This window comes from Triturus cristatus, chromosome 10 (assembly GCF_964204655.1).
Source record: "Triturus cristatus chromosome 10, aTriCri1.1, whole genome shotgun sequence".
NCBI lineage: Eukaryota > Metazoa > Chordata > Amphibia > Caudata > Salamandridae > Triturus > Triturus cristatus.
This window is the reverse complement of record NC_140593.1, coordinates 841286476-841314221: the sequence shown is the minus strand read 5'-3', so window position 1 is coordinate 841314221 and position 27746 is coordinate 841286476. Positions and strand designations below refer to the sequence as shown.

General features: G+C 46.2%; 1 protein-coding gene across 1 annotated transcript in view; it reads right to left on the bottom strand.

Moving 5' to 3' along the window:
* Positions 1 to 449: 449 nt before the first annotated feature.
* The window catches only part of LOC146790119 (enoyl-CoA delta isomerase 1, mitochondrial-like), an 82099-nt gene continuing 54802 nt past the window's right edge, over positions 450 to 27746 (bottom strand). Inside the window, exons 4-6 of the mRNA XM_085628476.1 lie at positions 20965 to 21086; positions 19031 to 19209; positions 450 to 1447 (exon numbers count right to left, since the gene is read on the bottom strand). Coding sequence (XP_085484602.1) covers positions 1281 to 1447; positions 19031 to 19209; positions 20965 to 21086 — 468 coding nt within the window. The 3' untranslated portion in view covers positions 450 to 1280. The remainder of the gene's footprint in view (positions 1448 to 19030; positions 19210 to 20964; positions 21087 to 27746) is intronic.

Sequence of the window (27746 nt, the reverse complement as noted above, 5' to 3'; positions counted from 1 at the left end):
GATGAGATTGGAAATCTTCTATGTACAAGATACAGCGAAAGAGACCTTCATCACTAGCTGCAGGGCATGACATTTTGGGAAAAAATGTGTTTTGTCTATGGACTGATTCGACTTCAGTTTCAGAAAGAATTTGGTTACCACTGCGGTTTTACAAAGTGCATTATAGAACAGCTCTAAAAAAGTGTGTCTCCCAAATTAGAGAATGACTTATTAATTATCTAATACTAAAATACAAAATCTGTTTCCAAATGATACTCAAGAATGATTTCTGTTTGCCTTTAAAACTCCTATGGCTTCAGGGCCCAACAGACACTGGTTTTAATAAATCCCAGGGCTTCAGACTGATATCCATTAGCACTCCCACCTTCACTAATTACAGATACCATCGCCCTCAGCAGCACAGAAGACTATGCCTGGCAGCGCCAAGGAATCAGAGACAAACTTATAAATGCACTCCCCAGGTCTTTATGCATCACAATGAAAAACAATGCAAACACAGAGGTCCCAAAGCCTAACACATTGACATCTTGACCCTCAAGAACTGCAGAAGCCAACACGCAGATCCATTTCAGACTACAGGGACTAAAAATATAATAATTGAGGGTTTACCAGTTATTGAGAATGGATACAAACTTTGCAAACACCTATTGACAAATCTAGGAACCGGGCACTCAGACAGATTCAAAATGCATTAAACTTTGCAGAGTGAAGAAAGGCACTTCTGTAAATTCCGAAAAGCTACTTGGCATGTTCTCAAGATGCCTGGTGCTTGGGATAGGCTTTAGTGCAAAGTTTGGTGGGGGAACTATGCAAGTTCGGTGGAAAACCAAGAGTGATGGAAAAGGCGAGGGTCTAGTGATGGAAGAGAGCATTATATCTTGGTGCAAGACCAGAAAAGGGGCAGGATAAACACCAGCAGCATGTAAAAGGTTGGTGGAAAATTGAGCTGAAATACAGTCAACACTAGGAGTGCTGACCGCGATTGCACTCTGCTAAAATTTAAGTAACAAATAGGATGGTGGGAAGAAGGCAGGTGTGAGTGCGTATTTGTGTAAAAAAAAGAAACGGGCCATACATATATATGTGTACTTGTTTGGGAGGCATGTGTCATTAAAAAAGAGCAAATGCTGAAACAGGCAGTGTGCACATTATATAAAGAGTTAATGACTAGATATAACCTAGATGAATTTAAAAATCAGCAGCCATTCCAGCCTTTAGCCCTAAATGGTGTCCTGAGGTTTTGAGCTCTAATAATAGGGCAGAGAACGTGCTTTTAACTCTTAACTCTTTCTTTGCTTCAGTCTTTCCAAATATACTTGCAAGGACTTCTGAATGGAGTCTTTAGTGACAAAGTTGACAAAGCTGGCAAGGTCTGCGTCGCGGTGCATAACAAGTCGGTCCCTTGTGGGATTCCTCATCATGGACTTGGTCACACGGCGAGCATGGTCTGCGGAGAGAAGACAGTGTTACAAGTTGCAGCTCTCCAGGCTTCTCCATGGGTTTTAACAAAAGAGTTATAAAGTAACCGGGGAAGACGTGTGGGGAGGAGAAAGCTACTAGCAGTGGAATATAGTCTGATCTGCGTAAGGTACTCCACAGTGAGGGCTATGTTAGTAACCACAGAAAGTCCCTCAAGATTGCAAAGAAAACTCAGGGCTTTATTCATTTGATCTTTTACGCTCCATTGTTCCAGCAGAACAGCCAAAGTAATTCAAGTCTAGCATGCCAGAATAAAGGCAATTATACAAATTGGTAGATATTACATTAATTATTTCATTTTACTTCTATAATTTTGATTGGCACATTTATAAACATATCACTGTTTTCCAATAGAAAAAAAAATAGGCGACAAAAAAAATCATACAAAGTAAAACTATACAGTACAACTCATTCATTCTGTATTTGCCTTGTTAAGTTTTATAAGTGCAGTTTATAACAATTATGGAAAAGTAGGCAATTTAATTACAACTAGTGATGCACAGAGAGGACTTTCGAATGTTTTGCTGTTTCTGAAACAGACTATCCCATCCATACATTTCCTTACGGGCAAAGAGAATCTCCAGCCAAAGAGCCTAAGAATGTGCTGATTTGTATCCTCACTCGAGTACAACGGTTGTGCTGTGAGGCTTTCTGTCCATTTGACTAGAACAGGGCAATTCCCACCTTCTTCCTTATTGCAACTGCTGATCTCTATTTGTTGTTGTCAAAGGTGATCATTGCCTCTGGTGGAGAAGACGATGTATGCCTTTTTTTCCATCTCTCCTTTCTGCAGAACTTCTGGTTCCAGTTGCTGCAGTGGCTGACTCAATCAATCAATCACTGCATTTGTAAAGCGCGCTACATGCCAGAGAGGGTCTCAAGGTGCTGGGGAATGGGGGGTGCTACTGGTCGAAGAGCCAGGTCTTGAGAAGTCTTCCAAAGGCCAGCAGGTCCTGGGTCTGTCGTAGGATGGTGGGGAGAGTGTTCCAGGTCTTGGCGGCGAGGTAGGAGAAGGATCTGCCGCCGGCGGTGGTTTTTCAGATGCGAGGGACTGTGGCGAGGGCGAGGTTGGCTGAGCGGAGGCTTCAGGTGGGGGTGTGGAAGCTAAGTCGGTTGTTGAGGTAGGTGGGTCCGGTGTTGTGCAGTGCTTTGTGCGCGTGGATCAGGAGCTGACTGGGAGGCTTGTTAGATCTAAAGGACTGGTGAACAGATGCTAGGAGTGCAGCAGGTGTGCAGTCCCTCACTACTTCACTGTCAGTCCAGAGAGCATTCTGCCCAGAGTGGCTCGCCGATAAATGCTTGGTATTATGTTCTTGCTTACATTGCTTCTCCTGGAGCGTCGTAATTCATCAAAACTCATTTCGTTATTGATTGAGTTGGGTGCATATAAAAGACGCAGCCTGCAAAGGCTTCGAGGCAGCTGTGAGACGGGATGTTTCATCTCCAATAAAATCTGTTTTCATCATTGCCAATTTAATAATTTGCATCATTTTTTTTAATGCCTCCCGAGATTAAATATATAGAGAAAGGTTGGGGACTGGAAGAGCATAGGCCCAGCTAGGAATTACATCAACACATTCACAACAGCCAGCTTCTACATCATCATTTCAGCTTGTTAAAACAACAATTTAAACAGTCCTCTTACCAAGCTCAACAAGCATTAAAAATGCAATAGGTCTCGCCTTTCATTAAGTTAAAGCTATTTGCTTTGCTATACAATACAATTAGCAAAGCAAATGGCTTTAACTTAATCAAAGGCGAGACTTATTGCATTTTCAAAGCTTGTTCATAGAGGTGGGCGAGCCACAGAACACTCGACCCAGGTTTGAGACGGATGTTTGGCTCCGGCTCAGCTGGAGGTCCTCTTGAAATTTGAGGCCAAAGTAAGCCCAGCTTTCATAAGATGTGAGGTCACCTAGTGGCTAGAGCTGCTGACTATGGACCGCTGGAAACCAGGTTTGAAACCCTGCTTCAGCTCTGTTAAAAATGGGGTGACCGGTTGACTGGGATGCTAGTCAAGCAGCAACCACAATCCTCGTCAAGATAAGGCACTAGCAAACTACAAATTATCCTGTGCTCACCCCCCTGGTAGCTTTTGCAAATTTGCCAATGCCAAATCGCTGAAAACTTTGTGGCAGTGTCCCCAAACTGGCAAGTCTAAGAAAGTGCCTCAAACAGGCAAAATGACATGATATTATCACCGAAGATGTATTAACTTAGTCAAGAGGTTTTAGAAAGGTTTTGGCAGGTACATGCAGCATCAAAGTCGTAGGTGTTAATATCCTATACCCTACTGGAATGTTTTTTTTAATTTTGTTAATTGTAGTCCTAATTTTAATTGTAACTAAGCTTTTTCCCATTCTAACGCCACATACTGTATGCAGTTCGGCAAAATATGTGTGGGCAAGTTCCAAATGCAGAAAAAAATAATGTACTTATAAAATGCAATAGACAGCATATCTTTATACCACAAAGTGCATAAATGTACTGTTAAACTTAAAGTAATCCATTTTTTTTTTTATTACTGAAGTATACCTTTTACTTCACAGTAAGATATAACCATAAGATTGGTGTTACATGTGCCTGCCAAACCCGTTCTATAGTGCTTAGTTTCAATTGTGATTATTGGCTTTTTTAAGTATTCTCAAAAGCAAAATCTGTTTAATGGACATCACAAAATAGGAGAGCATGCCAAGTGGATAATAATCAGAAATTCTAATTATTAACTCTGCTGAGAGACTTGAGGGTGGAACCACTACTACCCTAGCCTGTTATGATACGTAAACATGTTGAAAATCAGTCAAATAATTAACTGATAAGCAGTTGTTAATGGAAATGTGTCAGAATACATTTAAAGAGATAACATTAAACACGTACTAAATCAACCAACGTTATAAAGTCTTGAATGTGATGTGGTAAAGCAGAGATCCCCCTACAGTTAAATATAAACACAGATCAAAGCCTTGCAAACAAGAGTGCATGTGGCAGAACAGATCAGATAACGTGGCGCGCGCTAGGTGAAAGAAGAATGTTCACGTGCTGCCCTTGAGAGTCTGTGACATGGTGAAGTCCTGCAGCTGAGCTACACAGCATTTCCCATGGTTTGGGATGGGGGCTGCAGGCCTTTTTGTTCACATCCGATAACTCAGGGCACAAGTCCTAAAAAACAGAAGTGGGGGGACGCTGTCACCGGAAGTGACGTCACAACAGGAATCTCATGAAAAGAAGTGGGGGACGCTGTCACCGGAAGTGACGTCACAACAGGAATCTCATGAAAAGAAGTGGGGGGACGCTGTCACCGGAAGTGACGTCACAACAGGAATCTCATGAGTATTCACATGCCTTTAGATGACGGGGCATTTCACAGCACTGCTACCCCTGGTCTGTTCCTCGATGTCCTTTGCAACCCCCCCTCCCCCCCACTCCCCCGAGGGGGTGCCCCAGTTGCACAACGAAGTGCTCAAAAGTGCACAAGATACAGAAGGACACACATTCCAAGCGTTAACCGCCAACGCCTGCTCGCTCCGCCTCCCAATCACTCCAGCCTGCACACACCACCGGTGTCTCTTAAAGTCTCCAATTACAAATATTAGCATATCTTTGGAAATTGACGGGAAACTTCCCTCCCACCCGGGCTCTCTGCTCACACAATGCTGTCCAGCTTTTGGGCAGGGGGGACGGCGTCCACCCGGAAAAACCTGGTAAAATAAGTGGGGGGACGCCGTCCACACGCGTGGTACCCCGACTCGAGCCCTGCGATAACTCGCTCCACGAAAGAGCGCTGATGATTAGCAGTCTGGAAGTAGGGCATGATTCACCCGCTCCCACCCACATAATAACTTGGCAGTGGAAGCTCTGGGCGGGGGGTTTCCTTTCTTCATTGGGGGCAGGAGGAGGGGGGGGGCCCTCCTGTGCTTAGATAAATCAGATCACCTCAGCCAGCACGCTAACAAACGAAGGGGGGCATGAGTGGCAGTGTGAGCCAGCATAACCTTCAAAAGCCAGGGCATATGAAATAACAGCCCAGCGGAAGCATCATCTATCTTTTTTTATGATGCATTATGGGATTTTTAGGCCCGCTTTCAGAATGGAAACAACCGAGTACAAATGTAATCAAGAAAAACCTGCACACAGCAGCCTCAGCAATTAAATAATAAGTCTGACCATTACCCAAAGATCAGAGAAAAGTTTGCCAGGGTCAGAGGACTTCATGCATCACAATCAGTGACGAAAGGGAAGATCTACATGTAAACGTGGGCAACAGACTGACAACACTAAGGAAGAAGCAGTGACATTTAAAAACAAGTGTTTTATTAAAAGCAGAAGGATGGCTGTAGCAGAAGCTACTCAGGGCAGAACAATGGGGGCGCACGCAACATAGCGCACAGAAGCTCAATGGGAGGCGACAGGAGGACACTGAAGAAACGCACAGGGTGGGGGTACGTGGAAGCAACACAGGGAAGGGTGGAAGATGACGGAAGCAACATGAGGGAAGGGGGAATCAACACAGGGTGCAAGTGGGGGAAGCAACAACAGGCATAGAAGAGGAGGGCGCGGGTGGAGAGGAACGGAACAGGGGGCGGGGAAAAGCACATGCTTTACAGAGAGCAACACTATGTTGGGGGAGAGAAGCATAGGGACAAATAGACACTGCTGTAATTAGTGAACGGGAAGCAGGAGCAGGCTGCACTCACCTCTCCTGAGCTGTACATGTTCTGCCCCCCTCTCACTGCTTTCTCCCTCCACAGACATCTTTTGCTAGCATGGGCTAGTACCAATGGCCTGGACTATGCCTTCATCTTCCGTTGCCGTTTGCTTCACTCACTTGCACGTAGCAGCATTTTGGTGCAGCCGGATTGGTGGGGCTTCAGTGGCACCTAAACGTTAGAGAGCTACAGAGCTGTTGACTTCATGAGCGAAGAACCCGTTCGAGTTTCAGTGCTGCCTCTATCTCGTGCCTACAAAAAATATGCGTCAAATAGAACAATGGAAACAAAATTACAATTACCGATCATACTGGGATTTTTTTCCTAGTATGAACGGCATTTGTAATTTTGTTCTGATGGCATATTTCCATTCCAAAATCTGTGTGTCAGCACTCTCACGTGAACTAACAAATCCACAGCTGCGTTTGTGCTCAAGGTGAGTGCTCCTATCACGAGAAGGGAGGGGGAAAGTCAAAAATAGAGGCAGCGACGTAAAGGAAAGAAAAGGCGGCCGAAATATAAATGCGTCCGAAACAGGAATCACGGCACCCGTGAAGCGGACGCCCAGGCTAATACAGAAGCGGAGGGAAAGCAAAACAAAAATTATCCTGAAGGGGAGGTGGGGGTCGCGGGGACATGGGGGGGGATGTTTTTCGAGTGGTGTGCAGTACATAAAAAACAAGCATTGAAAGCGTGCGTCATCGCGATCGCTCTGAAAGCGAAAGTAATCGCGATGACGCACACGAGTTTTCAAAGTGCTGCTGGCGGCCGGCTGCGAGCGTGCACGATCGCGTGAATGCAAGCGTTAGGCCAGGCAGCAGCACTTTGAAAATCCCACATACAAAATGTCTCTTCGAGCCAGCGCAAGCGCTGGGGCTCAGCGAGACCTAAAAAGCACGCTTCAGATGTTCATGAAGGATACCTGTTTTAGGACTTTTCCAATGGTTGTTCCCATTCTCTGAGACTCCTGATAGAAGATTACATGAAGCAGTCAAGAGGAACTTTCAAGCGTCCAAATATGCTTGGATCTCCATTTCAGTATCACTGTAGCTCTGCTTTGCCACAGCCAACCTCCATTTGACCATTTTATGTAGAAGCAGGCAACTGATTGAGCAAATAGGGGGATGAAGAGATTTCTGAAGGAGCTGGAGGCAGAGATGCCCTCTTTGGCGTGTGATCAAGCCTGCAACAAATTTGTGTTCGAATTTTACAGCTGCGTTGGCACTTATGAGTCGAACTGAGAGCCTAGGAACATGAACAGGCAGCATGGGGAGTAACACTGCTAGGAAAAGCAAGAATGATGATATTAAGAGATGCTTTGGCTGGCAGCAACTTTGAGAAATGTTTTTATTTCCCCAAACGTTTCCAACTTTGCATGCATGCTACACTGTACAGAATACATACAAAGTGAGGAAAGTGTTCAACTATTTCTAAGCAAAGTATTTTGTACTGGAAAAATAGCCTTCCAGCACAAAGTCTATACTTGATAGCACACACTCACCCTTGCACTATGACGCAAGGGTGTATGCATTGGGGTGGGCCAACCTAAAGTGTGCCACCAGAGGAAAATAACTTTGGTTGCTGCTCTGAGTTGTGTGAGAAGTTAGTCAATATTTGCACATTTTGCATCAGCCTTATTTCCATTTTGTGTAACCTAACATTAAAATAATGACTTGCATATAGACAGTGCTTTCAGTCACAAGTTAAAAACTCAAACACTATAAATACACATCACTTCTACTGGTGCCACAAACAGGATTTTCCTTCCTCATTGGGCCACTGGAACAAATATATACCAGACAAATGAGCCATAATAAGGGCAAAAACAGTCTTCGGTTGCTTGTGTTCTGGTTCGTGTGTCCCGGTTCAGGGAGGCTCTGCCCTGGCAGTTCGGGCTGCACGGTTCCCTTTGGAGCAGGGTCAAAACTGATTTGTATATGGCTGGGTCCAAACTGATGTGGCATGGTGCGCAAAATAACAATGGACTGGGATGCGTCCAACTAATTACCAGTGACTGAAATGAAGTCAGGCATTCTATCCATCACTTTTTTTGTATACTTCATTATTAGATGAGAGGCATTCCCTTCCACCTCACACACTCAGTCAACGATAATAAAGCAGATGTACACCGTTCTGTACGGAATGAATAGCATTAAATGCGAATTCCACTTATGAGGTACCGAACACCACCTCGGGATACCACTAGGTTAAAAGACAGGCCAAACCAAATGTGCAATACAATTCCTATGGATTAACACTATGTACTTTTGAAAAAATTGTTTTGGGCCAATAAAGGAACGTGCACTCAGCGTTTTTATGGAAATCCTGAGTTTAATAAGATGAGCACATTTGGGCAGTGATGACATTCACATCAATATTCAATTCCCAGTGTTCCTTTTCACACAACAACCCTGGTATAATACAATCTTACTATAGTCTGAACCCTATGATTGTATCTTTCAGCATTACTCAAATATTCCTACAAATAATGAATAGTATCCCACTTATATTGTAATGTACAAAACGAATCCATGAATTTTTGTCTATAGTGTCTTTTATCTCTCCTAGGTATAGACAGTAGTACCTTCTATAACCCATATATGAAGATAAGTGAATGGGCTCAGCGATGAAGCAGGGTGAGTAAATTTGCCTACCCTCCATAAGCTACCTCAAAGGTAGCTTATTTCGAATTGGACCTGAAGAAGGCCCACAGACCTGTGAGGGCTACCAAGAGCCGAAACATGTCGACCTATTAAGACCTACAATCGGGCGCAGTGGGAAATTGACACTTCCACTACATCACCACCAATTCACGATCCAGAAATCACAATTCACCGCCAGAAATCCTCGATTCCTTTCTCATCAAATAAGTCGCCAACTCTTTTACAATTAGCCTTTTGTCATTTAAGATATCTGTTCCCTTCCATCGCGGGGGAGGGGGAAGTCAGGGTTGCCAATGAAAGGGGTCAGGAGTGACATGGAGGTCAAAAAGGCAATGAAATTCCTGCACCTTGGCCCACACCCCAAGGGTAGCCCTCAGCAACGGCGAGACAAACTCCGACAGGCCGAAGTCGCTTAAGAAGCCAGGGAACTTTCCAGATATGCATGCCCGCGATTGCGCGATCAATAAAGCACCAATGCTTCTCCGCCTCTAGTATGTACAATTCTGTCATATACTGCAGTAGTGCTGCTTGGAAGTATCTCTCTAGGTGTGAGACTCCAAGACCCCATCAGCCTGTCTCAGGTATGTCTGATGCCACGCCATACGTGCTCTCTCTTACCCTCCCATATAAAACCTCTGATAAGTTGCTGTATTTGAGCTAATAATCTGGGTGGAGGGCACAGTGGAAGCGTATGCATTACATATAAGATGCAGGAAAGAAGGGTCATTTTGATAGCCGCCAGCCTACCTAACAAAGACGCATGTTTCTTCCAAGTGAAAAGCTCAAGTTGTGTCTCATCTAAAAGCATCAAATAATTTGATTGAACTGTCTTTTCAGTTGTGGGAAATATCTGTAGTCTCTAATAGGGGCACCCCCATTGGCCCACACAAACAGGAATCTTTGCCCTAGTTGGTCAGGCTGAGAGCCAGCATTTTCTGTATATTAATTTTGAAGGCCGATACACTGCTAAATGTCGTGACTTCTAATAGAGGGGGCAGAAAGTGCAATGGCTGTGTGAGGAAGAGCACCACATCATACGCGTATAGGGAGATCTTGTGTTCCCTATCCCCCATCCGAATTCCAGTGGTGGATCCGGACTCTTTCGGCAAATGGCTCCATATAGAGCGTGAAGACTAGAGGTGAGGGCGGGCACCCCTGACAAGTACCCCTCCCAATCACAACAGGGCGGGAAGCTAAACCGTTCACCCTAATGCGCGCTTTCAGGGTATTGTATATACAATTCACCCACCTCAACTAGCGTTCCCCCATCCCAAATCTGCGGAGGGCGTGTCTCAGATACGGCCAGTGTACCCAGCCAAACGCCTTCTCAGCGTCGACCGACAGAAGCAGTGTAGGCTGCTGGGTGCACTGAGTTTTGTCTATTAGGTAGCAGAGTCGCTTCGTCCAGTCGCTACAGTTACTTTGCGGGATAAATCCGGACTTGTCTGGGTCCACTAGGCTTTGCATGTATGAAGTGAGGCGGGCTGCCAAGACGCTAGTGAAAATCTTTAAATTGACATTCAACAAAGATATCAGGCGAGAGGAAGCGCAATCTAGTGGGTCCTTTCTGGGTTTTGGTATCACTACCACCTCAGCCATAGACATTGTGGGGGGTTAAGGCTCCGCTTTGCTGAATGTATTGAAGAGGTGCACAAGAAGTGGGGTAAGTTCAGGGGCAAAAGCTTTGTAGAAATCTATTGAAAAACCGTCCCCTCCTGGAGCTTTCCCTGAAGTGAGTCTCTGAATAGCCTGTAGAACCTCTTCTGGGCGTATATCCGAATCCAGCGCATCTGCGTACGTAGGGGGAAGAGAGGACACTGGTGCCTGGCAGCTGAGTCTAAGTGTTCCCCGTATATAGCTTAGTGTAGAAGGTTTTGAATTCGGCTGCAATAGCAGCATCACTCTGAAGGGTCACTCCCTGGGGGGTCTTTATCCCTGAGATGCGGCGCAAGTTCACTTGAGATCTTAATAGGTGTGCTAAGACTTTCCCAGCTATGTTTCCCCCTTCATAGTATCGCTGCTTAGTGCGCAGAAGAGCGTATTCCACTCGGTCACAGTCCAAAGCCATCAAGCTGCTTCCGCGCTGTATTAAGTTATCTCCTTGTCTGAACTGCGCCCGTGCGACGGTGAACCCCTTCCAATTCCCTGACCTGCATCTCTAGCAGCTCCCTTCTTTATTCAGTCCTGCCGCAATGGCCTAGAACCGACCTCTCACGACAGCTTTTAATGCATCCCACACCTGAGGAAGCAGGACCGAGCCATCATCTTTGGTTGTCAGATAGTCTTGTACAGCTGTCCGTATGTCAGTTACATTGGAGTCGTATGTTAGTAGTTTGTGATTTAGTCTCCACGACCTCTGGTGGGGGGACCCTCCGGGTAGGTGTAGCACCAACAAATCCGACAGAGCAGCCGTCCCTATCGAGACGTCTTTCGTGGAGCTTGTAGCTCAGGGGGATGTCCAAAACATGTCTATACGTGCATAGGTTTGGAGCGCTGTGGAAAAAAACGTATAGACACGGACGGTGGGGTAGCGGTATCTCCAAGATTCTACCAAGCCCAACTGCCCCAGCCTCTGGAGTATAGAGTCCGAGAGTGATCCTGAGTGTCCTATCCGTTACACTGACCTATCTATCTGTGAATTAGGCACTATGTTAAAATCTCCCCCAGTAGTAAATTCTCATCCGGAGATGCGAGGATGGTATGCAGCGTATCTTGGAGAAAGACTTCTTGATGCTCATCAGGGCTATAAATGAAAGCTATTGTGTACGTGTGGGCTCTCAGCAAGATTCGCAGCACCAACATCCTGCCTGGTGTTTCTGCATGTACGCCCAGCACTGTTCACGGGAACTGTGTAGATATGAGGATGGCCACTCTCGCCTTTTTCCCCATGGTTGAGGAGTATTGTCTATCATACCATTTGGATCAGAGGCATTTCCAGTCAGCCCGCAAGTGGGTCACTTGCAGTAAGCAGATATCCCAGTGGGCTTCTCCAAGCATCGCAAGGAGCGCACGCCGTTTAAGGGTGTATTGAGACCTTAAACGTTAAAGCTCATTATTAATACCTTAAATGTTGACATATGGGTAATTATGGGGATGCAAGGTAAATCCCGCCTGGGGTCCCTTGAAGGTCAGACACCACCTCCAACCCCTAGAAAATCAGGGCCCAATGTGTTGGCATACTGTAGCCACATAGGCATTCTCTCCATTTCGCCTCAGGTGGCGCCCCGACAAGGAGCTAGCGTGACCCCATTTTTAGTCCCGCCTTTGGTGCCTAAAGGTGCATGTAAGGCATAGTATAGTGACCCATGAGAGTGAACATCAATTCTCTTATCATAAAGATAATCCCTTTTCCCTATATTTCAGACTCCCTCCGTCTGTATTTTAGTCTTTCCTATGATTCCTTGTGTCCCCAGACCACCTGGATGTTGGCTCTTCCCACCTGTGGTAACAAAAGCTGTATGCCCTGATAACAGGAAAGAAAAAGAGGAAAGAAAAAGATAAGAAATAGGAAGATCAGAGAATGACAAAAATATAGAAGGTGCCATTCATTGGGCATGAATCACACTATCATGCATGGGTCTATAGGTCCGGTGGTCAGTCATCCCGTCAATGGGAGCGAGCCCCCTCCAGCAGGACCGATTTTCTTCTTCACAGGACACACCGGTTCGTTGCTATGGCCCATGGGTAGAAGACAGCTGCAACCTGTGTGATCATGCATTCAGAGTTTCTCCGGCTCCGTCTTGATTCTGTATTTGTTGAAGAATCTCCTCCCTCTCTTTCTGGCTCTCCGTCACTGAAGGCTTGGTAGGTTTCTCTCGTCTGGTCCTTGGCACAGCTTTGGCTAGCCCCGGTATGATGCCTCATTTGTTGTCAATCTGGAAGGAGCCCCCTCATCCAACTCCAGACCTAACACATCCTGTGCTTCCGTTAGGGATCGAACTGCATGTAGCTCCTTATTCCAAACAAAGGAGCCCCCAGCGATATTGGATTCCCTTATCGCATAGGTAAGCTGTGGCGAGCTTCAGGGCCTTTGGAGGGTGATTGTCGACAAGTCCTGATAGATTCCAACCTGGAGACCTTCAAAGGCAATGGTCGCTTTATCCCTAGTTGCAGACATGATGATCGCCTTCTGCTGGTGAGAATGGAGGCAGGTGAGGATATCTTGTTGCTGACCGAAATCTTTGGCCGGTCTACCGGCAAGATGCGTGCGGTCAAGGATGATGTCTTTGTCTCCAAGCTCCGGTGCAGCATGCTGGAAGAAGCGGATCACCAAGTGCTCCAGTTCCCCTCATCCGCCAGCAGAGGAACGCCTTTGATGCAGATGTTGGACCTTCTGGAGCAGTTTCAAGGTCCTCAAAGCGGAGTTAAAGCTCCTCACTCGGGTCTCTTAAGATCCATCAGCTCCCGTGTCTGTTCAGTGATCTCTTCTTCCCTGCGATCACCATTCCTTTCTATGGAGTCGACGCGATCTCCAATTTCCTGCATCTCAGCTCTGATTTGCTTGATATCAGAGGCGACGTCCTGTCTCAGACCCGCAAAGTCTTCCCTGAGTGTTCCAAACAGCTGCTGCAGAAATCCACGGGTAATAGGTTTCTGCGACTGTTCTCCAGTGGGTTGCATGTCTCTCTCTTGGGAGTGGGTCATCTGTTGCTCAGGGCCGTGTCCCTCAGCCTTTTTAGTGCCTGGTTTCGGAAGGAGATTTTTGTCTGCTCCTTTCTTGCCCAGTGTGTGGTCATCTCTGTATGGGAGCTGCTGCTAGATTCCAAGGAGCTCACACACTCGGTACGACCTATTCCGTGCTTCCGGCTCTCACGGCCGTGGAGGAGGCCACAAGGCTCTCCGTTACAGTTCTTGGTGGTAGCACTTCGCTAAAGTTCCCCTCCCCGAACCAAGTAAGCTAATGTGTATCAGAGGGTGCGTCGCCTTCACAGTTCCAGAACAGTACCCTCGCTATGTCAGTATCCTTCCTGCGACTCGCTTACAGGCCCAGCATGCGTTTTTCTGCTTTAGCCCCGGGACCAGTCATCGATAGCTTCCAGTTGGCCACAATTTCTGCTAGGCCTATTTCAGCCCTCCAGCACCGCTCTGGGTCCCCACACATTGAGGAGCGTCATTTATCGCCTTTCAGGGTCTCCGGGACTCAATCTGAGCCCCCTTTCAGAGCAGCGCACCACCCGCAGCCGATTAGTATCATGGGGCGGGGTGGGGGTGGATCCACTGCCCACTCTCTAACAGGCTGCACCGCTCCCCAGCACATACACCAGCCTCTAACAATGGGGTCCAATCAGAACACTGGATGAGTCCGGTCGTCGCTGTTGCAGCCGAACACCCGTAGGGCGCCATGGACCATTGCAGTGCTACCTTCACCCTCCTTGGTGTTTGGGTTGCACCCTTCCCTTCTGCCCCCGGCCTAGCCCGCGCTTGACAGCCCAACTGTCCCAGCAGTGCTCCCCTTGGCAGAGCCGCACATGGGCTATTTCTTTCTTCATCAGCGGCGTTGGCTCCCAGACGGGGTGTCTCCGCTAATCTCTTTTCGGATCGGGCCTGCTACAGCAATGCCGTGCTGCGACACGTCTCATCCACCTGTCGGCCAGGCCCCGGCCACACAAGCCGCTTGCTCTGCGACCCGGCCTGGGTGCCGCCTAGCCCATTTGCCAACCTCAGGTAGCATCACTGACCCTCTGTGCAGGTCTCTGCTTTGCCCACAACAGCCGTTTGCACCTCCACGGACACAGATCCAAAGCCCAGGCTCCCACCTCCACAGGCTCTTCCACTAGGCCTGCTCCGCTGGATGTCACAGTCGCAGATCGCGAAACACTGGTATCCATAGATCATGCTTTTTGTGTGCGGTCAGTCCTCCAAGACACGGGACCCTTTCCACCTTGTGTAGGGTCACAGATTAGCTGTTAGATGCTGTTTGACTGCCCTGGCGAGCAGAGCTCTGGAGAAACGCTGCTACTCTGCCGCCATCTTGGCCATGCCCCCTCATGTCCTAGTGTTAAATTGGATCCATTAAGAAGCAATCTATTTTTTCAGTAAACAAATTCTACTCCCAGTGACTTATAGTTACACTCGGCAAGTACTTCTTCAACTAAATTTACACTGGAAGCAGAGTTTGACACTAATGTTCTTTTGTGGTATGTTGCCCAATGATCTAGAAATTCCAACAAGGATGTCTGGGATGAATTAAAAAGAAATGGGGCTCGAAATGACTCTGTGCCTTGTAGTATTTTGGATTAGCATCCCAACAGTAGTGATGACAATTTGGCATTTGCACAACTGCATTACCTTTTAAAGAGGAAAGGGTGCCTTTGGCAGCATCTTGCAAAGTTTTGCGCACACCTGTGAGGGATAACTTGGTACTAATAACATGGGGTTGGAGGAAGCTGGATTTTTATGTAATGGATCAAACTGAGGTACACTATGTAGAAAGTCCAGACAATCCAAATTGGCTTACAGGATCTAAATTAATAATCCCACATACTTCCTTTTGTGGTTGTGTGGCCGAGCAGTTTAGGCTTATCAGAGGGTAGTGTTAAGTATTTGTTGTACATACAGAGTCAATAAATGAGACACACACAAAAAGAAACTCTAGACCAAATAGAAAAATATTATATTTTTATAGAATTTTAGACACCAAGATCTTCGTAATTCGGTAAGTACTTTTCGTGCTAGCCATTTTCAGAAACGTAGAAAATCAAGCTGTCAGATTTGAGGCATGATTCTTTGTAGGTGACAATGTTAGTCTATGGGAGAAACATACACTGTGTAGGGGTACTGGCAGTTGAGTTACAGGGCTGTTCTTTTGGACTTAAGGTAAGTAGCAGTGAAGTTCCTTAGAACCACCACCAGGTTTGGTTTACCTGCCCTGGTTTGTCCTGGTGCAGAAGTGCTGATCGTAAGGGTAGCCTTGAATGCTACAGCTGAAGTCTATGAAGAAACGTGCAACAAGAAAAAGGGTGCCAGTGAAGACTTGGGGGCAAGTCTGTCGGAAACCAAAGGAGGGATTGGATCTGGAGTATCTCTGGGGCAAGGGTGCACTGTGGGTAGTCTCAGGCTCGGGAGCAGAGGTGTTTTGTCCGGCTAGTCACTTGCATTGGAGGCTTTTACTTTTTTGGTCGATCTAGAGAGGAGGACAAACCAGGACAGCGGGGCCACACTCAACAATGGCCTCTCTGAAGCGGACGTCCCACATCGGTAGGTCAGTCTTGGCAGTGTTGGTGTCTAAGCTGGAAACTAAACAAGCATTAGCTGCTGCAAGGGGTCTGGTACCCCTGGTATTGGTGCAGGGTGGAGGTCCTGGTGTCTCTAAACCTGGTAGAGAGATGGATTTGACCTCCTAGAGCACAGTAACCTCTCGGGCAGCTGCTGCGTTGTCGGACCCGGTGGTCAGCAGATCGGTGAGCCAGATGTTGCGGGCGGTGCCTGCAGGTTGCAGGGAAGTGGCTCCTCCACTTCAAGGGAGATGCTGGCTGGTTGGCAAAGTGCTGGCAGCCCTCCAATGCATTTAGAGGATGCACAGCTGCAGGACGAGTCGGGTCTTGGCTATTGTCAGGACAGGAGCAACAGTTCTCACCCCCTTCGGCTTTTCTTTGTCCTTCTTCTTTAGTCAGGTGAATCTGTTTTCCTGGTTTCAAGGGGCCACCTAAATACTAAATTTGTGGGTGTTAAGTGGAGTGAAGGGTAATAGCCAATGGGGTATTTTCTCTTGTTGTCACTACACCCCCTATATCATCACTTCCTGTGGGGAATGGGTATAACCTTGTTCCAAAGTTCCAAATTCCATCAAAAACAAGATTTCTTTATTTCGTGGAGCACATCAGGCAGCCCACCTTAGGGGTGTGACTAGCCTGGTGGTGCAGCACATCTACTTGCATAGCTAATTTCCCAACTGACCTGGTGCCAAATAGGCCTCAGGGAAGGGGGTGGCATCTCCCAGGTCTGGGGGAAGCCGGGGTTGCATATCAAAGGCCACAGGAGCGTTAAAGCCCCTGGCTTTGATAGCCTAAATCACTAGTCATCCTGCTGGAGGAGGGGATAACACCATTTCCCCAGCTGGCTCTGTTTCTTGACCTCATAGAGCAAATGCTCTCACCTCCAGGGGTCAGAAACTAGTCTGTGGTGACAGGCTGGACAATACCAGTCAGCCAGCACACTAAAGTGCCTTCTGGGTGCATGTCATAATAAATACACCACTGGGATCAGTATGGATCTATTAGGACAAGGTGTTTGATACCAAACACCATAGGTTTCAGTGAAGTCATCATGTAGCTGGGTATCTCTTAATGACCACTTCCCAGTACATGCACTTAAGATGGCTTCCCTGTTCACTCGCAATGTCTAGGGATCAAACTAGACATCACAGGGGCATAACTGCTCATAAATATATGTCCTCCCAGTAATATAAAGCATCCTGCCTTAGGGCTGAAAGGCTTGCTGAGGAGTGACTTACAATGCAATGGCAGTCCGCATGTGTTTGTGTGTCCCTTAGGGTGGCACAATACATGCTGCAACCCTTAGGGACCCTCTTTAGTACCCCTGACCTAGTTGCAAGGGGTACCATTTACTAGGGACTTACAGGGGTGCTAAAGTCCTTACCAATAAGGGGACAATTGAACATTTTACTTTGTTTTAGGGAAAGAGCACTGACACTGGAGACCTGGTTAGCAAGAACCCAGTGTACCTTCAGTAAAAACTGCATCAGTACCTGGCAAAAAGTAAGGGGGACCATGACAAAAAGGAGCACATTCCTACAGAGGTCTGCCAACTATGCATTATCTTTAGGGATAAATAAAAGGGAAAGGTCTTTATTCACAGAATGTACTACAAATGGTGAGTAGTACAGAAAGATGAGCTTTGGAATGAAACAAGGGTAGTAGTAATCACAAAGGTGTCTTATTGCATTTTGGTTGAGCACAGAGAAAAAACAGGAAAGCATGATCCAATAACCTGATCGACTGAGGGCTTCAGTAAATACCAAAGGTGGAAAAACATGCATGCATACTCTTGGCACTAAAGTGTTACCACAGGGACTCAAACCTTTCCCTGAAACTTGAACAAGTCCCTCAACATATAGGAAGGAGTGCCTTGGTATCCCAAAGTGTACGTCTTAGACATAGTTACAGAAATGTGTGGATATGCCCATTAGATGTGTATTTGTGAGTATCAATGAACGCTAAATGTTTGAGGGTTTATCTCATTATACAAAGCTAAGAAAACATTTGTCTACACATACTGAGTTACATTCAACAAATTCTAGGCCTTTGAAAACCTAACATTTATTTAGATTGAAAAAGGGACGTTTATCACATGTACTAAAGTTGTAGGGTTTTTCCCAAGGAGCTAGAAAATCGAAAGAAAAAAATGTGTATCTTAAATTGAGATTCATGCTACCTCTGTAGGTACAGATAACCCTTGTAAATTAGTTGTAACTTCAATCTTGTACGTATGCATGAATAAAAGGGATCACTAAAACATTATTTTTAACACATTCTTATTGTGATAATATTTATGTTGGTTTCATTAAAACAAGGTAAGATGTTTCCTTGACTGCCCCAGAGTAGAGAGCGTGCATGATTAGTAAAAAAGTAATCACAACCAGAATTGTTTACAATCAGCACATTAAACAAAAGCCTAGCCTAAGATTTCCAGTTGTCTACAGCAAATTACAACTTTTCTAACACGTGGATAAGCTCCTTTGATTTGAACAAAAGTGTTAAATTGGAAGTAAAATAGAATTCATTAGTTTAGCAATGAGGCATCATTAAGAGATGGATGTTTGAAAGACAGATGGAAGACTTTTTTTTCCTAGAGCTTAAAGTTGACTTATGTTAAACTGCAACCATGCATTATAACTCCTGCCATGGGGCAAAGGCGAAACACGCAAACACAAACACACATCTCTTACCGATCAATGATATTCAAACAACCACAAATGACATACTCCACACATACCTATCACAATAACACAAACACCAAATTTACCACAAAAACCCCACACAACAATTTAACAAACTTGCCGGAAAATATTAATTGTAAGATTTGCTCTGACACACATCTCAAAAGGTATAGACTTCCACAAAGGCCGGTCTATCTGAGGGATTTTCTGGACAAAATCCAGGCCCGTAGAGGGGATGGCTAAAAACACAATCCTACGCGGAATGTCCAAACACAAATTTTTACCTGGGATGGCTAACCACTCAGACATCTTAGTAGAGGCCGCTGTCTGCATCTTGTCTTCAATCACTATCTGATCTACCAAGCCCACTTTTAGGGCTTCTGCAGGGCTGTACATATACCCAAGCTGAAGGGCTTTCTCAGTCTCACGGTTTCCAATCATATTTGTCATAGTGTCCTTAAGCCTGAAATAGGAAATAAGATGTTGGCGTACATCATGGAAAATAAAAACAAAATACTTACAATTCAGAAAGCGCAGTGCAACTGATGTAGAAGAAATAACTCTACAAATTCAGAATGAATGAATGCCACAATATTGATTTGCAAAGATTTTTTTTTTAAAAGCTTAAATTAATCCCAACATCCTCCTTGTGCTTTTGCATAGTGCTCAAGAGGGATCTTGAAGTTGGTAAGGAACAAACAAGAGCACAGACAGTGGTATAACTTAACCGCTGCCTCCTTACAGCAGTGGTTGGTCACAGCAATTGAGGGATGGGATATTGCACCAAGTGTGACACCATAGATGGGAATTCCATAGCCCCACACTACCTTATGTATAGTTCGCAGGTTCAGCACTTGGTGCATCAATGAGTACTCCATAAATGTCTGGAGGTGGCCTTTGCCTCATAACGCTCCTGTGTCCCACAGCCAGTCCTGGCATACAGCAAGCATCCATAGTCCAGCACATCCCACCAAGCATCCAAGCCTACAATCTGTCAGAAACTTGGCGCGACCACTACTGCTACGGAGCCCTTCGCTGTTGAAGGGAGAAACATTAATTCACAAGAATGGTTCATTAGAGGAATTCCTATGTAGTCTGTTGGCAAACGTGCTACAAACCAGAATTAGCAGATGTTTAAGGAACACTCACAAGATCAGTTGATTTTCCAGACTCACAAATGGCTGTAACAACTCACCATGTCTCTTCTCTTGCATGCAGAGCTTTGCTAACACATACTTAAAGCCTTGATGTTCTTCTCAAGTAAACCACTTACCAGAGCTGCCAGACATCTTTTTGATTTAAATTCTCAAACTCCTAAAACAAGCAGCCATCCCATCTTCCAGTGCCAAAGCTAGCATCATGTATTCTGGAACACATCATCTGACTACAGTGGCACCTCATCAACAGAACCACTGCCACAGGTAATCTGTACAACTGTATAACTGTCTGAACCTTGGTTCTTAGGCCATTATGAGATGCATACATGTATGTTATATAACTTACAACAAATAGCTGTAACCATCTCATTCTGGCCAGGAAAACTCACTTAACGTACTCTAGAGAACCTCCTGCCTTGCCGAACCTTAGTCAGGCCATAGTACAATGTACTAGAGCAAACCTTCCCACCAGATTTCCCTACCATCAGAGTGCAAAACCAACAAGTTCAAAAACAGAGCAGCCATGCTACTGTACACACCCAAACCTCGAGAACATTGCAGATAAATCTTGAAAAACAATTGTCTGCCATGAATGCTCACATCAAATCTGAACCTATTTCTGTCACCTACTAAGAACCGCCCAAGGCCAACCCTATCTCCTTGCAGAACAGGCTTTCCAGATATTGACAGGCAATGCAATTAAAGTAGGTCAACCCTGCTTCACTTCTCTCAGTGGTTACCTCTGGTAAATAATGTTTCGGATGATACAGCAACACAGTTCAAGCCCCTATTTTGTAGGATTACATCATATTGCCCTTGAAAGAGGAGTCCAAGCTGCTACATTGCCGAGCCATAATAATCATCAGACTAGTCCCTTAAAAACACACACACCACTCCAATGAGTCAGTCTCTACATTTGTCTCTCCGCACCAATACTTGCACCTTCCAGCCCATCATGCACTCTCAATGCTGAAGCAGCCCTTGACTGCATACAGTGCTTTAGAATTTTTCAATAAATAAAGTGAAGAAACTCGAAAACATAAGTGATTACAGGATCTTACCATAAAGGTACAACAACTCCCAACTTTGTTTCATTGAGTCCAATGCTAAATTTTGGATCATCAGCCATGATTCGGTAGTCGCAGGCCATTGCCATTAGACAACCTCCAGCAATACTTGAACCCTGAAAATAGCAAATAGATCTAATCGAAAACACATTTTATAGCACATATTAACCCCCCCCAGCTATGCATGAAAGTGGACTTCTTTAGCACAAACCTATTTACAAAGCAGCAGAGGGATATACCAAGCTTACAGTCTGAGACTGTTACTTTTAGGATTCTGCTGTCCCGTGTATTAGTTCTTTGATGCAATTGTTCTTTCTATTTATGTTTTATCCAGGATGTTTTTCAATTTTGTTATTGTTTATTGTTGTGGTCCCGCAAAGCTTTATCTTTTTCTGACAATGTATGTGCATAATATGAAAAATAAATATAAATGGAGAGGGAAACAACATAGTAAGTGAGTGAGGGGAGCATGCAGTGGGCAGATGACATAGCACGGAAATGGAAGGAAGGAGTACATGAGTGGCCAGGCTATGAGTCCGGGTGTAGACTAGGAAGGGTGCTTGGCAAGCGAAGATAGCTCCTCTATGGAAAGGGGAACCAGGATGCCTCACAAACAAAGAGTACTCTCACCCTGGATCCCGTTGGACTGCAGAAGAACCGTCACGCAAGCCCTGCGTATAAATCAACTCGACTATGGAAACGCCTTATTCGTGGGCATGACCGAGCTCCTCTTCGCGCGGCTACAGGTGCTTCAAAACGCCGCAGCCAAACTAGTGTGCGATAAAAGCAGACTAAGCTCAGCATCCATGTGCATGAAAAACCTGCACTGGCTACCTATGCGTCAAAGAGCAGTATTTAAACTGCTCAGTCACGCACATAAAGTACTGTATCAAAGCGGCCCCAAAATACTTCAGGGGAAAATTGAGTTCTATGTCCCCACAAGGAGCCTACGGTCACTACATCAAGCATTGGCCAGAACAAAGCGCATCAAGAAAGTGAGGACTGGAGGGCGCTCCTTCTCATATCTAGCAGCTAAGAAATGGAATGAACTCCCCCTAGACTTACGGCTCACATCTAATTACCTGGTGTTCCGAAAAAAACTGAAAACCCATCTGTTCCCCAAAAAGTTATATCCACTTGTTTTCCCCTCATCAGCAGCTAAGCCCTCTTTTTCGCTACTAGCGCCTTGATATCCCTTGGGATGAATGCTGCACTCTATAAATAAATAAATAATAAATAAGGGCTATTGTTGAACAGCCCAACAGATTTTCACAGGAAAAGATTTCCACGCTCTTTAAGGGTAAGCATGAGAAGGCTTAGCATTTGTGTTTTTCTGTAGTAGTTTCTCTACATTCAGCAATATTTAAAGGCATGGAAAAAGTGGGCAATTGACCAGCTCTTCTCAAAGTCCAATGAGCCCCCTGATAAGGAGATTGGGACATTGAGAAAATTATCTTTATCTTTCCTAATAATCTGTCCCTTTCTTTATCTTGACCTCTCTCCCTTCCTATCCATATCTTTGGTGCTCTTTTTTTTACCACACCTCTCATCATTTCTATCCCTGCCTTGCTTGCCCTTCTTGGCCTCTCTCTTTTTAATTCCCTCTCCTTTACTCTTACTTCCCTGTGTCTAACTTTTCTTTCAATCTACCACATCTTTCTATCTCACCATTCTCTACCCCCCACTAAAACCCCTTGCTTTGCCTGACCTCACTCCTCTATTTGCCCTTCTCTGATTTCCTGGCGCCTCCTTCTACCACACCTCTATCTACCGGTCTCACAACCTCCCCTCTCCAGCACAGTTCAGTGCCCATCTATAGCCTCAATTTTGCGTCTCTAGCCCACAAATCTTTTAAGCTCACTCCTCTATACCTCACTGCTCTAGTTTGACCTCGCTTCCAAGCATCTCTCATTCACCTAACTCACCTTCCTCTCAGTCACATCTCTTTTTACATCACCTCCTTCTTTAATCTATCTCTCAATCCCTCCTTGTACCGGACATCTCTATACCTCTCTCAGCCCTCGCTGTAACTCAACAATCGTTATCTTATTGTTCTTACAGCCTAATCCCTCTTTACCATCTCTCTTTATCTCTGGTTAACCTCTAGATTTAACTCGCCGTTTGTTCACTATCACACCTCTCCACCATCCCTCTCTTAATTCTATCTCTGGTGCCTCTACCTCAACTCTCCTACTTCCATACTACTTTCTCACCACATCTTTCTCTTTTTATCTACCATTACTTTCTCTTTCATCTGTGCACCTCCTTCACTAGTGCACCTCCTTCACTATTTCAGATCACCATCTCTACCTCCATAGCTCTATTTTTTTTCTCCCTTCTGCTCCTGTTTTTACTTCCCTCTCATTCACCCACCCTCTATCTTCTATTGTATAAACCTACCATGTTCTCAACCTCACTTCAGTCTCCTTATTTGACTGCTCTCTGGACCTCATCTCTTTACATCGCCTCTTAACCACTTTCTCAACCTCCTTCCCACTTGTCACCCCTCTATCTTACCTATATCTCCACTTCATCCATCTTTCTAAATCGATTCTCCCTCTACTTCACTTTTCCTCACTACCTCATCCATCTCTACCCAACTCTGTTTCCCTCAATATTTAACCTCTGTATTAGCCTCACCACTTGTGCGCTACCTCAAAACCTCTGTTCGAGGCATATGAGCTGCAAATTACACACTGTGCATAGATCGCAAATCTTTGGTAATCAAAAGGTATGTGACTCCTCCTTTGGATTATAGTGCGCATGGGCATCGGCTCCATCCTCAGATTGTTTTTTTCCGCCATCTGGCTCGGATGTGTTCTTGCGTTCCAGTTCGGAACCGTTAACGTTTTTCTCTTTCGACGCGCAATCCTTCCCATCTCAACGGTATTGTTTTCGATTGTGTTTCCAGCCACACGCGACCCTTCAACTTCAAAGTCTTTGATTCCGGTCGTCGACAAAGGCCTTCGGGCCTACCCGGGCCTCATCTCCGACCCCGACCCACCCCTCCCCACCTCCCCCCCCCCCCCGACACCGGCAAAAAAGGCTTCAGTACCACCTCCACCTTCGGGCCCAGGTGCACGCCGAGACACTGCTTCCCATGCCCCGCCTTCGGGCCTGGTAAAGAAGTCTAGTAAGCCTTTAGGCGACTTGGGCTTGAGTCAGCCTACCCTCGGTACAGAAAAGCAACATCCGGCACCACATTGAAGCACTCGGCATCGAAGGCTAGCACCAGTTCCTCGGCACCGACAACACCCTCGGAGCTGACTGAAAAACACCCGCCGAAAGGCCCCGATACTTCCAAGCCGAAGACCTCGGAACCGAAAAAACAGCAACCGGTTCCAACTGATAGACACTTCAAAACCACAAGGTTCCAAGCCTAGAACCGCTACCGAGTCGACGCCCAAAAAACTTATGGCACCAAAGCCCTCAGCTCCGAAGGATCAGTCTCCCTCAGATGAACTCTTTCGTCCAGATCCTACCCAAAATACTTTAATGAAGGATCCTAAGACTGGTCATTTAATGCTCAGCATCAAGAAAAGACCACTAGAAATGCCTGCGCCCACACCGCCACCAAAGAAGAGAGACTTTGCTACCTCTCTATTAAGGATTCCTTCTCCTTCTCCTCTTCCTCCTCCTCCTCCCCACCACACCATCACCTACCCCAATAGATGATGATGATGATGACAACACCTCAGATGATGCAGGGGCAGGTGCGGACGATCAACCCCTTGGGGACCTTACTCCTACTGGCTCCCCTGGGATGATTACAGTGTCCCAGATGTCCCTTACAACCCACAAGATGATATTTATCCCTCCAGGCCTTCCCCCCAGAGGACAATATTAGATTTAACCAGCTCCTTCAAAGAGCTGCCCAATACCACGGGGTAGCCCTGCATAGAGACCCAGTAGAGGAGGATTTTCTTATGGATACCTTTGATACCACACAAAGGTCCACCTCAACACTACCCATGCTTAATGGGGTCATTAAGCACGCACCAGAGATCTTTAAAGACCCCGTCAGGGCTCGGGTCATCAACCCAAGAATAGAAAAGAAATATAAAGCTGCCCCTACTGACCCAGTATACATTAAGGGCCCCGCACCACTAGACTGCCTAGTAGTCTCTAATGCCAGGAAGAGAGCAAATTCCCAAACGTCAGGTGACGCACCACCACCAGACAAGGAATCAAAACTCCTAGACGCCTCTGGCAAACGCACAGCGTCACAGGCAGCAAATATTGGGAGCATTGCTAACACCCAAGCGCTCCTAGCCAGGTATGACAGGGCACATTATGAAGAGCTTGAGTCCATAATGCAGCACCTCCCTGACAAAGATAAAAACAGGGCCAGTGAACTAATCCAAGAGGGTAAGACCATCACTAACACCTCCATCCGCTGTGCTCTAGATGCAGCAGATACCACCTCAAGGGCAATCAACACCAGTGTCCTTTTGTGCAGGCATGCCTGGTTACGTATATCAGGTTTTAAACCCGAAGTACAGAGTTCTATACTCAATCAGCCTTTTGATGAGCACCACCTATTTGGCCCTAATGTAGACGTATCCCTCGAGAAAATGAAGAAGGATACAGACACTGCCAAAATCTATGGAAGCCTTGCAACCGCAAGCTCCCAGACGGTCTTTTCGTCGCTCATCCTTTAGAAGCACCCATCGAGGCTACTCCTCTGATAGCCCCTCCACCTCTTACAAAGCTCCCGCACAATCCCTTGTACTAGAGGTTACCAAAGGGGTGGTTACAGGGGGAATAACAGCAAAGGCAGAGGCAAAAACAACAATTCTCGTTCTGCCTCCACACCTACCCCATGACTTCCCTCCACTTCCCCCGACTATTCCACTCCAGTCGGGGGAAGACTCCACCAATTTCTCCCTGCCTGGATAAACATCACTTCAGACAGGCGGGCCCATGAAATCATTCAATCAAGCTACTGTCTCGAACTAACATCTGCCACCCCAACCATACCACCCAAACACCGTCCAATGTCACAAGAACATTTGTTACTGTTAAAGCAGGGGGTAATCTCCCTCCTACCAAAAAGTGCAATAGAACCAGTTCCCCTGCACCAACAAAACAAGGGAGTCTACTCCCTCTATTTTCTCATACCAAAAAAGACGGATCTCCAAGGCCTATTTTAGTCTTCAGACCCCTAAACCTATACATACATTCATACTTCCACATGGTCACACTTCAGAAGGTCCTCCCTCTGCTTTCCCAGGGTGACTTCCTTGCTACTCTAGACCTCGAGGACGCCTATTTCCATATTCCCATTCACAGCGCTCACAGAAAATATCCCAGATTTGTAGTGGAGGGTCAGTACTATCAATTCAAAGTACTCCCATTTGGAGTCACCACAGCACCAAGAGTGTTTACCAAGTGCCTAGCAGTGGTGGCAGCACACCTAAGAAGACAACACATACATGTCTTCCCATATCTAGATGACTGGCTTATAAAAGCCAAATCGTACAATCAGTGTGTACAACACACTCACGCCACTATTCAAAAACTTCACGACCTGAGGTTCACAATACATCACGCCAAGTACCAGCTGCAACCGTCCCACGCACAACAATACCTCGGTGCCACAATAGACACCTCAAGAACGCTCGCCTACCCCAGTCCCGCCCGTATAGCGAGCATCCAAGCTCTTCTCACCAGATTCCAACCGCAACACTCACTTCCAGCTCGAGTGTTCATGCAACTGATAGGGATGATGGCCTCTTGCATATTCATAGTGCCTCATGCAAGACTCCAGATGCGTCCTCTCCAAGAGTGCTTATCACGCCAATGGAATCAGGCTCAAGGTCAGCTAACAGATCTGGTGTTGGTAGACGGTCGTACCCATCGCTCTCTGCAGTGGTAGAACACCAAGAACCTTTCCAAAGGGCGACCGTTCCTCGAGCCAGTTCCTCAAATAGTCATGACAGCGGCCGCATCGCTCTCCGGCTGGGGAGCTCACCTACTACATCACACCATGCAGGACAGGTGGACACCTCAACAAAAGTTACTCCACATCAACCACTTGGAGTTACTAGCCATATTCCTAGCCTTAAAAGCATTTCAAAAACAACTATCAGGCAAGACTGTCTTGGTCCACACCGACAACATGACAACCATGTATTATATCCAAAAACAAGGCGGGACACACTCTCTGCAGCTCTCTCAGCTTGCACAGAGCATAAGGAGGTGGGCTATACCTCAGAACATTTTTCTCCTAGCCCAACATGTCCCAGGAGTCCAAAACACAATAGCCGATCTCTTGAGCCGTCAAACAGAACAAATCCACGAGTGGGAACTTCATCCACAAGTTCTTCAACCGTTTTTTCAGATCTGGGGGCAACCACAGATAGACCTCTTCGCCACCCAAGAAAACGCCAAATGCCCAAACTTCACCACCAGGTATCCTCACCCATTGTCCAAAGTCAATGCGGTATGGATGAACTGGTCATGCAGATTTGCGTACGCTTTTCCGCCTCTCCCACTCATTCCGCTAGTGGTGCGCAAACTACAGCAACACTCATTAACGCTCATCCTAGTTGCTCCAACTTGGGCCCGACAGCCATGGTACACCACACTGCTGGAACTCTCAGTAGTTCCGCACCGAAAACTACACCTCTCTCCACGCCTCTTAACCCAGAACCATGGAGAGATCCAACACCCAGACCCAGCTCAGCTCAACCTAGCGATCTGGCTCCTGAAGTCCTAGAATTTGGTTACCTTAATCTTCTCCTCCTGACTGTATGAACGTCATCAAAGAAGCT